The sequence below is a fragment of the Aplidium turbinatum genome, chromosome 3, assembly GCF_918807975.1.
Source record: "Aplidium turbinatum chromosome 3, kaAplTurb1.1, whole genome shotgun sequence".
Taxonomy (NCBI): Eukaryota; Metazoa; Chordata; class Ascidiacea; order Aplousobranchia; family Polyclinidae; genus Aplidium; species Aplidium turbinatum.
Window position 1 is genome coordinate 8,156,971 of NC_137474.1, and position 13,527 is coordinate 8,170,497.

The window sequence follows — 13,527 nt, forward strand, 5'->3', positions numbered from 1 at the left end:
GCAAAGGGATATGATCATGTTTTTTTCGGCATTTTTCGGAAATAAAGCTACCGTAAGTCTCTATGTTTTCTTGTTGCTAATTCCTGGCTGAGATGTTTGAATGTTTGGTATTGGCAAAACTCGCTCTTTTAATGAAGTTTTATTTAAATTAGGCAAGTTTTTTTAGACTGAAAGCATCATTCCCAAGCATAAAGAGACTGAAAGCATCATTCTCAATATCGTGACGTCACACGCATGCCAAAGGGGGGTTGTAACCCCCAAACCCACTGGCCATTGATATCCCAGTATGGTTTTAGTTTAGACTTTATCCATTTCTTTCTCACTATAATAGGCTTACAGAACACTATGCTACATTGGCATACTTGGGGTGGGGTAGGTGGATTGGGCCATGTATTTCGTATTGGCTTAGTCTATGAAACAACATTGTTAATTGCTTTGACAGTGCAATCCAAAACAATATATTAAATGCCTTAATCTACGTCGTTAACTACTAAAACATTTTTAAGCGGGGGAGGCCGGAGGGGCCATGGCCCAATGGCCCCCCTGCATACGCTAGTGGGTGTGGTAAGCTTACATAAGCTACCGTACAAACCTTTCTTTCTATGCTGTCAGGCTATACAACATTTCAAGCAGTTGTTGTAGGAATCTATTGCAAAAATTTTAGCATGTACTGTATTGTCATTTAGATATAGGTAGCCAATTGAAAACAAATTATTGTATTGAAAAAATTGTTTATGTTAACTCAGGCTAGTAGGCTATTTTGTATGGACCAACAATGACTTTGGTTCGTCACTCGTCTTAGATTTTATTTGTGAAGCAAGTTAACCAATATATATCTGAAAATTGAGAAATATAACTGATATATATACTTTTGTAGGGAAAAGTAAGAAGAAAAAATATAAGTAACCATTGAAAAAGAATATTTAGGGATATATTCACTATTCAGTATGTCTTCAACCGGCAACAATGATGAAGAAAAGAAATCCAGTCAAGTGATTAAAGCTGTTTTTGTATCATTAGTGATTGATCTTCTGGGGTTCACAGTTATTCTTCCCTTATTTCCTTCCATACTTGAATATTACAAGACTAATGATCATGTAAGTTAAAGACCTAGGATATATTGTTTAACTGCTATAGTTTTACTATTTTATCTCTGTGATAACTAAATTATATACATAATCTAAAAGCAGATACATCTATGTATACATCGTCTCTAATAAGCTGAACTATCGTAAGTCCAAATTTTTCAAAATTGCGTTTTTGATTGATTTGGTATCTTTATAGAGTACAGTTTATTTTGTTAAAGCATTGTAACTCTATCTACTTTAGTTTTGATGATACAGAACGATGAACTAGCGTAAATGAATGTACAGCAAACACAGCGTGAACTTTAAAATCCAATTTTCTCAAAACTGCATTTTTGGAGTTACGATAGTTCAGCTTATTAGAGACGACATAATCTACTATATACGTAATTATGGGCCAATGAAATATAAGGAAAAATTAACATTATGAGTAAGGTTGGTAGGGGCAAGTGATTTGAAATGTTCTTTACCATTGTACATACATGAAAGCTTGACAAAAAAATTGAATTCATTACTGTTTCGTAACTTAAATTTTTATTAATTCGAGAGGCTGTACGAGTGTATGTATACTGATAATTATTATTTTTGATAACAAATTGTTTTAATGACTGGCTACGTCAATTTAGTAAACATACCTTAACTTTGAGCTGCAATAGACATACTGTATTTAAATTAGGTTTTATTTACCTCTTCTACACCGGTACTTTAAGTTCTATCATATATTTTAAGTTTAAATGTTTTGCAGGGATATTTGTACACAACTATGGAAAATACTGTAACAAGTTTTAGAAAGTTATTAGGAGTATCTGACAGCGAAAATATAAATTCTGTGTTGTTCGGAGGTAGGTATCACCTGTCCAAATATTTATAAGCTATGCGTTTATATTCTGTTCTGATCAGAATATCTTTGTGTTAACGATATAGGCTAACTACCTAGTCAAATCAATAGCAATGCCTAATTCATTCAGTGAATTTGTAACACTTACTCTTTACTCATTTTATTAAAGCATCTCCTAACATTCTTTAAATAAATCATTTCAATTCATGTGTTTTTCCACAGGTTTTATTGGATCTTTATTCTCATTTCTGCAATTTCTTAACTCACCATTATTTGGGGCTGCATCTGATTATTACGGCCGAAAAATAATGATAATCATTTCGCTTACGGGATCAGCAGTTGGGTATGCACTGTGGGGTCTGTCGGAAGGTTTTGCACTGTTTCTTGCGGCAAGAATTATTGGGGGAATAAGCGAGGCAAATGTTGGTGTCAGCACCGCTGTGATTGCAGATCTGCCATCAGCTAAAGCAAAGTCAAGAGGAATGGTGAGTTGATTTTTTGCTTTACTTTAATTCACCTCTCATCTTCTGATCTTGGTGGATATGCCCTACTTCTTTCCTGGGACTAGTTTTCAAGTGTCCAATACTTTAAGCTCTTCAGAAAGTTCATTTGTTATACCAAATAAGCAACAGAAACAGATTGATTGTTATTTAAGTGTTTAAAGACAAAATTTTGAATGCTTAAATAGTGTAGTGATGGATCAGTTTATGTCGTCGTTACTTATTTTTTTGTACAGTTTTTCACATTCTATTGAACCATTGAATATATTGAATAAATTTGACTTTGGCGAAATGTGGTATGATTGAGCGTCACTCATGAACTGTTAATTACAAATTCAAACACCATTTGGCAAATAATTTCTCCTACAACTGTTCATAAACTTTTTGATGGAATGGCAAGTCGTTCCAACCTTTAAAAATCTTGCTTGTGAAGATTATGTGTATTTCATGTTTATTTCAGGCAGTGATTGGCATTGCCTTTTCTGTTGGATTTGTATTTGGCCCAATGTTGGGAGCTTGGTTTACGAAAATATTTTCAACCGAACCCTACTTTTATGCTGGGCCAGCTGCATTCAGCTTCATAATAACACTAATCGGTATAGCTTATGTTGCTTGGAATCTTCCTGAAACTCTGCCACCATCTAAAAGGGTAAGCATAAGGTTTCCACAAAGTAGCTGGACTTGTCAGTCATAGTTATTGAAAGACCATAGAAATTAAATGAAGTTAATGTACATCAATTGCTTACGTTGGACTTCTATGGGAAGATCTGCTGGCATATATCCACTTCATCCACATGTCTAACGATTGATGTGCAAAATGCCAAGATCGTCATCAGAGTATGGCATCTAATCACCAAAATGTATTATTGATCGTTGATGTGCTTTTAAAGCTATAAAAAAGTTATCTATTGTCAACAGAATTTCAATTGTGCATAGTTAAGTTTTATACTTTAGTATAAATTTTTGATTTTGATTATCTTTTCATGGTTCTGGTTTGTTTTGTTAAAGGTTTTAAGGTTATAAATCTAAACATACCGGATTACCGGTAAGTAACTTGCTTTGTTTTAAGGCAAAATCGATAGCAACATCAATGAAGGAATTCTTTCATTTACTGAATCCGATTTCTCTTTTTAACTTTTCTGCCGTCAAATCTGTTCAAGGCACCGACAAAGGTTAGTTTTGATATTTAATATTTTACTCATTATCCACCTGATGATCTAAGCTTAATACAATCTTCCAATATTTACAAACATTTTATGGAAATTGGAAGAAAGTAGGCAAGGTAGCATTTTTCAGTGTTGAAATAGAAGCCATATAATAAGCCTAAGTATCACATACAGGTGATTGCTTCACTAAATACGTATAATGCGTATAACAAGCATGCTACGATGAACGGGTATTTTTTTGCATAATAACATAATAATTGATATCAATATTTTTTCTATGTTTGTTTCAGTTTTTCTTCTCCGCAGAGTTGGCTTTACCTATTTTTTATATTTATTCCTTTTTTCTGGTTTGGAGTTCACAATGACATTTCTCGTTCACCGCAGGCAAGTTTTGAAAATGTGTGAATTGAAAAAAAATTAAGCTAATGGTACCGTATGTAGTTGAAAATGTTTATTCAAGTGGAAAATGATTGTGACGCATCCGCAAGATTACTTTGCTCCCAGCCACGGAATATTCAGTTTTTACCTTAAATCTTGTTTTCGTTAGCATTTCAATCTTGCAGTTTATTCTTTTTAATCAGGAGTTGACTTATCATGCACTGATGATATTATATAATTTAGGATGTTTCATTTTTTCACGATTTTTGAAATTGAAAATGCTTGGGGTCTAATCAGATCGGATTTTGGCCACATATAGCCGATCCAAAATATTTTTTCGATTGGACGACTTTTAGAGGGTGCGCGGCCCCCCCAAAGTTAAAAAATTTGAAGCGTGGGAAAATTTGCAGGAAATATGCGATATCTCGGTAACGGAAGGAGATAGGAAGACGGGCAAGGTGTCAACTTGTTCGGAATGGCCAATTTCCTATCTGCGCTTAATACATTTTACTACCCTATCTGCAACGGAAAAAAAGTTAATTGCGAAAAACTGTTTTTTTACATTTTTGGTGTTTTCTTCCCAGTTCTACAGAAGCAAAACCCTTCCAGTAACTGCAGTGATGACAAATGAAATTTTTTATGAACAACAGGTTTTGTTAAATGTACTATGACCTAACAATGCAGATGGACGACTTGTAGAATATTATACTGTGCTGCTTAAGTTTTCAGAACTACATTCTTGTTCGAGTTTGTAGTAAGAAGATTTGTTAATTGTAATGTATAGGTTTTGAGAAGCTCCCGTTGCAGATTGAGTCGATGTCATTCGCCATCTGCTGTTTTAATTTACCACGGATTGTCATTACAGGTGTTAAGATTTAAGTATTGGCTATTTGTACCCAGAAGTAGTTAGTTCAATTGCTGTTATGCCAGAAACAAGACTTGACGCCAGTGAGACATTGCAGAAATTTGAAACGCTGCCAGGGAATGTATTACCTACAAACATAAGCGTTCTTCACCACTACAATTTTTTATGCAAGCAATGCAGTGAAACAAATCCCAAGTTCTTTAAGAAGCCTCCATGTTTTGCTGATGTCAAGGGACAGTTGATAAATGATATAGTTCATGTTTGGGTTAGTGCCAGCCTTCCGGTGATAAGCATCATTCGAGTTGAGACCAGGTTAAAACTGCTCATAAACAAATTTAAAGCAATCAAGAAAAGAAAACAGCCACAGACGGGAGCGACAGAAGGTATATTCCATGAGCTGTTTGATATCTGCAAGTGTAAATGTGCCATTCCATCACAAGTGAAGTTTTACAACGGCAGACTTTCTTGTAGCTGTCAATGGATGCACCGTATCCCAGAAGAGGAGGTTGAGTTTTTGCAAGATCAAAGGTCTGCCAGAAAGATGTTTATTACTGCATCTCGCGACAGATCTTTTACTTTAAGGGTAAAAAATAGATTGAGTCATCAGAGTTCTTACCAGCAAAAGTTACCAAGTGAAGATGAACCATCTTGCTCTTATTCAACCAGCTCAGAAACTTCCAGTAAATCACACCCATAGCTGCTCTCCACCTCAGAAGCAAAATTGAATGGTTTTCAGATCAAAAACGCTCAAGAATTTCTGACAACAGTTTTCGAAGTGACCAAATGTGTCTGTTGGTTTTAGCTTGTCAACTGTTTATGGATGTTCCAGCCAACTTGAAGCATTTGCTTTGCTACAAACACGAACAGATTAGTCAATCACGTTGGGTGACAACGGCAAATGGGTACCTTAGAATGCTGCTTTTTAGCCCATTTGATCTCACGTTTGCTGAGAAGAGCAAATTTTCACGTTTAGTTTCGTACATTGCTTCTGTTTATGTTCCGTCTTTTATTATGATCCATCTCAATCCTTTTGCCCCGGATGCTCCTTTCCTGGCTTTGTTCCAGAAAGATCTCCTGCAAGCTTTTGAAGCAATTGATTCCAAGCACATATAATCACAGTGACTGTAGTGTGGCGCTACTATCTGGATCATGCAAAAAGCTGCTGGCTCTCTCCAAAAAATGTTGCCATAAGCATATATTCAGACAATCCACCTTTCTCTAAAAATGTACTGACAGATCTTACTTCACTACCTAGTGAGGTAAGCATCGAAAATATGCTGCAACAAAGACAATCGAACCTGAAGCATTTCTTCACTGTTCAAAGCAAGCAAGCACCCTGTGTTTTGTTTGGGAACAGGCAGTTCTGGAAGAGCGTCAACAACCACAATAGATCAAATGAGAGGGAAATAGGGAAGCTCAAAGAATTGCTACAACGAAAGAAGATTATTGACAACTCTGATCAACAAAGCAAAGTTGATGTTAGACTGATGAGGTCGTATTTAAGCAATGCTGAAGAATAATCATTAAGTGTTACATGCCGGCAGTAATTTTTATTCTTGGGTAACATGCACGATTTTTCGTTCTACATGATGTTGCTTATTTGTTTTGCTTTCACTGGTCATGACTGGGGATCCCTGTTCCTGGAGCTGCGTTTGAGTACCTCTAGCCCGCAAGTATTGTACATACTGTTGAATTCATGATTTTCTTCGCGTTCACATGGTGTATGACTCTTGATTTGCACAGCCACGTCAGTGTCAACTGTTTTGTTTAATTAATCTGTGTTGGTAGCTTATGCTGAAACGTTTACATGTGAGAGACACTGTGCGATAGGAGATGACGGTATTCTAAGCCAATCGTGAAAGGAAGTCCATTGTTGTGTAAAGTTCGATGCACACTTGTACCCTATGCCATAGCACATGTTTGTTGCTCTCTATAACTTGTAATCACTGTAGTTACTGGTTCCAAAGGTTTTGCTTCTGAACAAAACATCAAAAATGTGAAAAAAACAGTTTTTTGCAATTAACTTTTTTTTCGTTGCAGATAGGGTAGCAAAATGTATTAAACGCAAATAGGAAGTTGACCATTCCGCACAAGTTGACACCTCACACGTCTTCCTATCACTTTCCGTTACCGAGATATCGCATATTTCCTGCAAATTTTCCCACGCTTCAAATTTTCAAACTTTGGGGGGGCCGCGCACTCTCTAAAAGTCGTCCGATCGAAAAAATATTTTGGATCGGTTGTTTGTGGCCAAAATCCGACCTGATTAGACCCCAAGCATTTTTGATTTCAAAAATCGTGAAAAAATGAAACACCCTATTATATATTGTATATATGTAACTATGTATATTGTATATATATATATTTACATTTTGACGTGAAAACCGTATTATTAGCACTGAACACACCCCAGACAGCAAAGCAGTCGTTTTTTACATTTCTGCATTACATTTAGACTACATCCGCAGACGTTGAATCAATGTAAAAAATGGTTGATTTGCTAACTGGGATATACAGTATAGTTTACTTATCCCCGTCTTCACCACACCCCAGTTTTGATTACAATTAGCGATGCTTTTTAATTGCTATTGTGACCTTTTTGAATGAGGGATTAACCTCAAGTTGCTACAGAAAGTGCCAATTAAGACAAATTTGCAACCAAGCCTTTAAAATTACCCGATTTCATCACGAAAACTCGATTTTAGCCAATTTGCGTAGCTATCAGTTGACTGCCAGTTAGACGAAAGCTTTGATACTACGCAGATTTTTATTTACCCGAATGGATCAAGGAAAGATGTTTGCAGCTCTTGGTTTCGTGATGGCCGCAATACAAGGTGGATATATTCGAAGAAAGATGAATGGAAAAGAAAGAACGCTTGCTATGAGGGTAAATGACGCGTTTTAAATGTGATTTTCAAACTTTACCGCTTTTGCATTCAAGATTTGCGAATGTGATTTTAAATCTGTTTTAAAACAACAATAAACCATGGGCAGTTGGGCACTACTTTAGAGAAAATCTTAACAAAAGCGTTTCCTGTTTTTTGAACTGTTGTAATAGATTTTCTCGAAATTCACCAGAATAGCCCTTCCTAAGTTTAACCTAAATACCGAAGAAACAGCGAACCAAGTTGCGCTTGTTAAAACACTGTCTTTAAGCCAACTGCTTTCATTGACTCGCACATAAAAGCTATCGGTATATTTACTTAGCCTGTTCATCGAAGTAGTCTCACTAGTCTGTGCCCGAACAGAAAGTGTTTATTTTAAGCCACTGCTTCTATAAGTTTCTCACGTTGACGTCACGATTCTATTTCAGGGAATCTTGATTCTCATTCCCGGGTTCGCTTTGATTGGCTTAGCTACCACGTCATGGATGCTTTACTTGGGACTTCTTTTCTTTTCCATAGGTAAGTCGCGTGTAAACAAGTTATTTTATTATTTAATTATCAACTATAAAACCACAATATTTTCCATAATATTCAATTATTGTTTATGCTCGTTTTGTTTTTAGGTATTGTGTCCGTGCTACATGTTTTTCCTTTACGGCCCAAAAATCTATTTGTGCAATAAAATCTGTGAAGTTTTTCCGCCTTTTCACATGCATTGACGTGCAGATATATCGCTTATTGCAACTAGTTAGAACTTTTTATGTCTCGAGACTCGAATTTCTTAATATTAACAAACAATAAAAGGATATAAAGTGAACGTTTTTGGTGAGGTAAATTGTAAGCTGTCAGAAAACGCTGAATATAATCGTGGTAGTTTGAAGCGATCCATTTGCAATTGCAATTTCCTTCTTTACTTTGTCTTCCCTTGTAAGCCTACTCACGTCTCCACCACTGCCTTTTCGACACGGTTATGCGACAGCGTTATTTCACGCCAAGCGCTCAACGACTTCCGTAAGAAGAACCGAATGGATTTTCACGCATTAATGTTCAACGGAGCTTTAAATGTTTTAATTTTCAGCAGCTTTCCCACACAATTTCTAAACTCGTTTGGTCAAGTTGCGTACATTCCATCATGCAAATTTCATGTAGAGATACTTAGTTAAACCATGGCCTACTAAAGAAGAAAATGTTTTATCGTAGGCCACGGTTAAACGCGTTCTATGAGGCTTTTAATATCGTAAAATTAATATTATTTTTGCTGCAGTATGTAGTAGCAGCATAGTGTGAAAATATTCTGATCTACTGGCTGAAAAATATCGGATAGAAAATTTGTGGCTGAAGGCTAGGTGCTTTACACAACAGTGTTGCCAGATGTTGTTTGATTTTCTAGTTCAAATATTTTTCGCGCTTGCGAGAAAGCAGACCAATGTTTGTCTGATAAGGTTTTTTCAAAATTTTTAAAATTGTGTGAAATCTATCCCAGGCAGCATCTTGTCCGTTCATCAGTACAGCGATGTCTGTGAATGTAATCACATTATTGGAATTGCATATTTACTAAATATTGCTTTAAGCAGCCATAACTTTATAGAATTTTGCAAAACTTTATAAAAATGGTGTTTTACTAAGAACTTAGTACAGCAGTCGATAGATGTAGTCGCGTCCTAACGCTATTGCAATAAAAGAAAATCTGGCAACAGTGCTTACACTCTGTCACAAATTTCACGTCCCGTGCATCTAGAAATCTCGGGTTTTATCTCGAAATGTAACAACAAAGCCGATCTTCTCCCCTATGCGCTTAGCGTAACACAATTCCCTGTTCCCACAATCGACAAGACAGTAGATACTGCACCAGAAATCAAAATCAACCGTCATTGCAATTAAAGATTTAACGCCTGGAGTCAGCACTGTAATTTGAGTACACTTATTATCAAAACAGTCTTCATCTTTAAGAACTTTAATTTTGTTTCCCGCGACACTTAGTTGTGACACGTGGCCTTACTTATTCATCGCTTGGCTGAGGAACGGAAGTATTCAATAAAACTTCCGTCGATTGTTTGTTTAAGCAGTCGACGAGAATCACTTCTGTCATGTTGTTGTTTACGATTCGGCTTGTTTGCGTTTCGTATGTTTGCAGTTTTCAAACTTTAACAAGTTTGTAGAATTGCTCGTTCGTTGTTAAACGAATCAGACAGCAAAACTAGTCATTTTTACATTGATTCAACGTCTGCAGACGTTGAAGCAATGTAAAAAGGCTTGGAACCAACGTTCAAGAGTTATAGGAGCAACCCTTCAACTTTGTTCAAAAGCGATTTTACAAAACTTCTCTTTTATTCTGATAGAACATTGACATGTCAAACGTAATTAGATTTTGTTTTGCAAACAAACTTCGTTCGAGTTCTAGTTCATTCTGGGCGCTGCAAGAGAGCAGCCAGTCTTTAGTCTTATCATTCAGTCTTCTGCTTCATTGGCAGGCGAGAGGTACTATCGTTGATGATATTGCCTGTTTTTTTTCCGGGTGCGAAATTTTGTATATCCGCTCACACTAGAAGGGTCAATTCTCAAATCTATGCTTTTACGCTTCGCTACAAGCTAGCTTTCACAAAAACACTTACCGCATTAAATTAACTTTTCTACTGATGCGTAGCTTATACAAAGTACAACAAATTGTACATTAAAAAAAAGTGACTCTTCCAACGTGTCGGATTAGCCAAAATGTAGATATATATATATAAGTACTTTCCCATCTCTTGATCTAAAATTTTGAGTTCAGCACTACACTTACAAGAAAAGAAATATCTCACTTCCTTTTGGTGCATAAATGAGTGGAACGTCCATCTGTCCTGAGCAGATGATTGAGGCCACGGCGACCTGTATATAGGTCGCTATGATTGATGCATAACTACGTCTGTCTTAGCATAGCACCTCCTCGTTGGAATGGATGTGGGGATTTTTGTGGGCGCCAACTAAAAACGATAGAACCCGGCTTTTTAGTATAAACTTGGTTATTGACTAACGCAAAAAAGTTGAAAATTGATGTTGTTTTGCAGCTGCATCCACCGTAGTGCCGTGCTTGTCTTCTCTCACGGCTTCGTTTGGTGAGTATCCGCACCGGATCATTTTTGAGCCAGACTGGGTTGAAGTTTTTTTAACAGTAACTATTATGGCCGAGACTCAACTTAATTTACAAAGATTCACTGTCTTCAAACGAAAGAAAGTTGAATCGCTTTTTTTCTGATTTCTATCATAAAAACTTAAAATTGTGATGACAGGACGTAGACGTATAGCGGCGGGTTCGCAAGGTAAATTTGACCGGAAATTCAGATATAAACGCAGCCCCAGTTTCGCCAAAGCGGACATTTTTGGGGAACGCAAAGGTCTCCACTTATTTTAGGTGGTACAAGATGTGTATCTTTTGGTTGAAAGCGCTCGTATATCTAAATAAGGTTTTCACCTTTTGTGAAGTGTTCGTTCCAAATTTCTGGTCAACTAACCTCTCCCGGCAAACGCATTCTTAACGAAATTGATGTCATATTATGTCATTAACCATGGCAGTGTAAGAAAGAATAACACATGGTGACATTTTTTTGTGTAACTATTATTCTTTATCACCTCACTATAAAAATAATGTTACTTGTTTAATTGCAGGGAGCGAGTCCGAAAAAGGGAGAGTGATGGGGATTCTAAGGTCACTCGGGGCGTTGGCCCGCACCGTAGGCCCCTTTTGCGCCTCAGTGTCGTACTGGTTATTTGGGGCTACACTGACCTATTTGGTCGGGGGCGCCTTGCTCATTTTTCCTATGATGCTACTTTTAAAAACATCGCCGGCGTCGAAACAGAAAAAAGATTCATGATCTACTACTCTCACCCAGCAAATCAATTTTCACTTCCTTTTCTTACATTGGTTCGATTTCTGCAGATGTTGTATCAATGTAACAAAAGGATTGGTTTGTTGACTGGGTGCTTCAAACGAGATTTATGATTTCTCATACGGCTTTACTATTATTTTTAATTTGGATTGAATTGTAGTCGTTTTTTTGTGACACAAGTCAAAACGATTGAATAGCCAAGACAGGACGTTGGCTTTTTTACCTGCAGGCGTTTTGAAATTTGTGTAAACATTTTTTGAACATTGCCATTTTTTACCAAAGGGTTCGACAACGAGATGATTTCTTTTTAGTTTTAACGTGACCCATGTTGACCTGTTCTCAAGAAATACCGCTTCTTTGTACGATGTTCTTAGATGCCATATGTTATTGCAACCTGACTGTACCAATGCCAAAGTGAAGCCATTTTATTGTGTTGATGACGTCATGCAACCCTCGCGTAGCGTTTTTCTTTCATTTTTATTTCAAAAACTGAAATCCTATTTGTTCAACTCTCAACCGTGTGTTGTAAACTTGATAGGAAATTGTGGGCATATGAGAATTAAGCGACGTACTGTTGTTTTGTGGCTTGGCCGCCATTCGTTTTTGCGGCTGCTGGTCATGATAACATCGCCTTTTTCTCGTCCACCAAAGTTCTCTTTTTACATCGTTTCAACGTCGCTGCACGTACAAATTCGCTGCCTGTACTGTATCGCCTATCTGTTTTTTCCGTGGACGTAATTGTGGCTGGAATAAGTTCCTTTCTCAGGCGTCATCTTCAAATTTGAGTGGCTTTTCAAATTTCCGCAAGGCATCATGGTGTAATAATCTAGTTTTCGTTTCAACGTTTCGTCTGTAGTTACGATCGGCATCCTCATGATTCAACACCTTCTCTGTAATTTTCAAATCGTACGAAGCAATGCTTCATATTTGTTCTAACCTGGGCAAAATTATTGAAATGTTATTTCCACGCGGTTAATGCTATCAATCCCTAAACCTGACCTTTTTGATTGTAACATCGCCTGAACATTAAACGGACCCAGACAGCAAAATCAGTCATTTTTGCATTGATTTAACATCAACAGACGTTGAATCTATGCAAAAATGATTGATTTTGCTGTCTGAGCAGGTAATAATAGCACGTTATGCGTGTAACCTTTTGTAAATGTATTGTAGACAAATTTTTTGTTTGTATTTTATTTCATGCAGTATATTCCATGAGAAAGTTACTTATCGCAATATCATTCAATCTTTTTACAGGGATATCTAAAGAAGGGGATACGAAGGCTTTTATTACGTCTGACAATAGAAGGGCTTTTGTTTATCGTAAATAATCTGTGTTTATCGTAAAATGACAATTGGCACCGATAGTAGTTAAATAAATCTTGTTATGATAACTTGCATTGCGCTATTAGCATCAGGCCTGGATATTCACAGCATGCTCGTGGTTGCTTGTTAATTCAACTACCCATATACTTGCTTTATATCTAGCCTACTGCAAACGCTTTGTTAAAAAAAACAGTTTACTGGTAACTTTTCAACTGTCTTTGTAAACAAGTATTCTTTAAATATGCTCTACGTAACATTTGCTAACTGTCTTCTGTAGCTCATTGTACCAGCTGCACTACAAAACTTTCTACGATTTTAAAAAGAACCACATGTTTAACGCGCTACAAACTACCGCCCTGGTAGTGTCATGAGAATAAAGCAATCGCTGCGAGCCTTCATATCCCCTTTTCTAGATATCCCTGTCTTTTTATAGTAGCTACCGTATGTTGTAGTTATCCTCTTTCCCTTTAACTTAATTTTATATACTCAAGATATTTTTGGTAAATCGATCAAACTCACTCTTGACTTATCTACACTGGCACATGTCTCGTACTTACCCAGGCAGCAAATCAATCCGTTTTTACATTGATTTAACGTCTGCAGACGCTGAATTCATAT

The 13,527-nt window shown here is 36.7% G+C and overlaps 1 protein-coding gene across 1 annotated transcript; it reads left to right on the forward strand.

Moving 5' to 3' along the window:
* The first annotated feature begins 902 nt into the window (after positions 1-902).
* On the forward strand, positions 903-11,688 carry LOC145767295 (solute carrier family 75 member 1-like). The gene is made up of 10 exons (XM_082579089.1): positions 903-1,097; positions 1,831-1,927; positions 2,146-2,408; positions 2,884-3,072; positions 3,493-3,595; positions 3,880-3,973; positions 7,596-7,719; positions 8,146-8,236; positions 10,765-10,812; positions 11,363-11,688. The coding sequence occupies exons 1-10, from the start codon at positions 948-950 to the stop codon at positions 11,566-11,568; spliced, it is 1,365 nt and encodes a 454-aa protein (XP_082435215.1). The 5' UTR covers positions 903-947; the 3' UTR covers positions 11,569-11,688.
* The last annotated feature ends 1,839 nt before the right edge of the window (positions 11,689-13,527 follow it).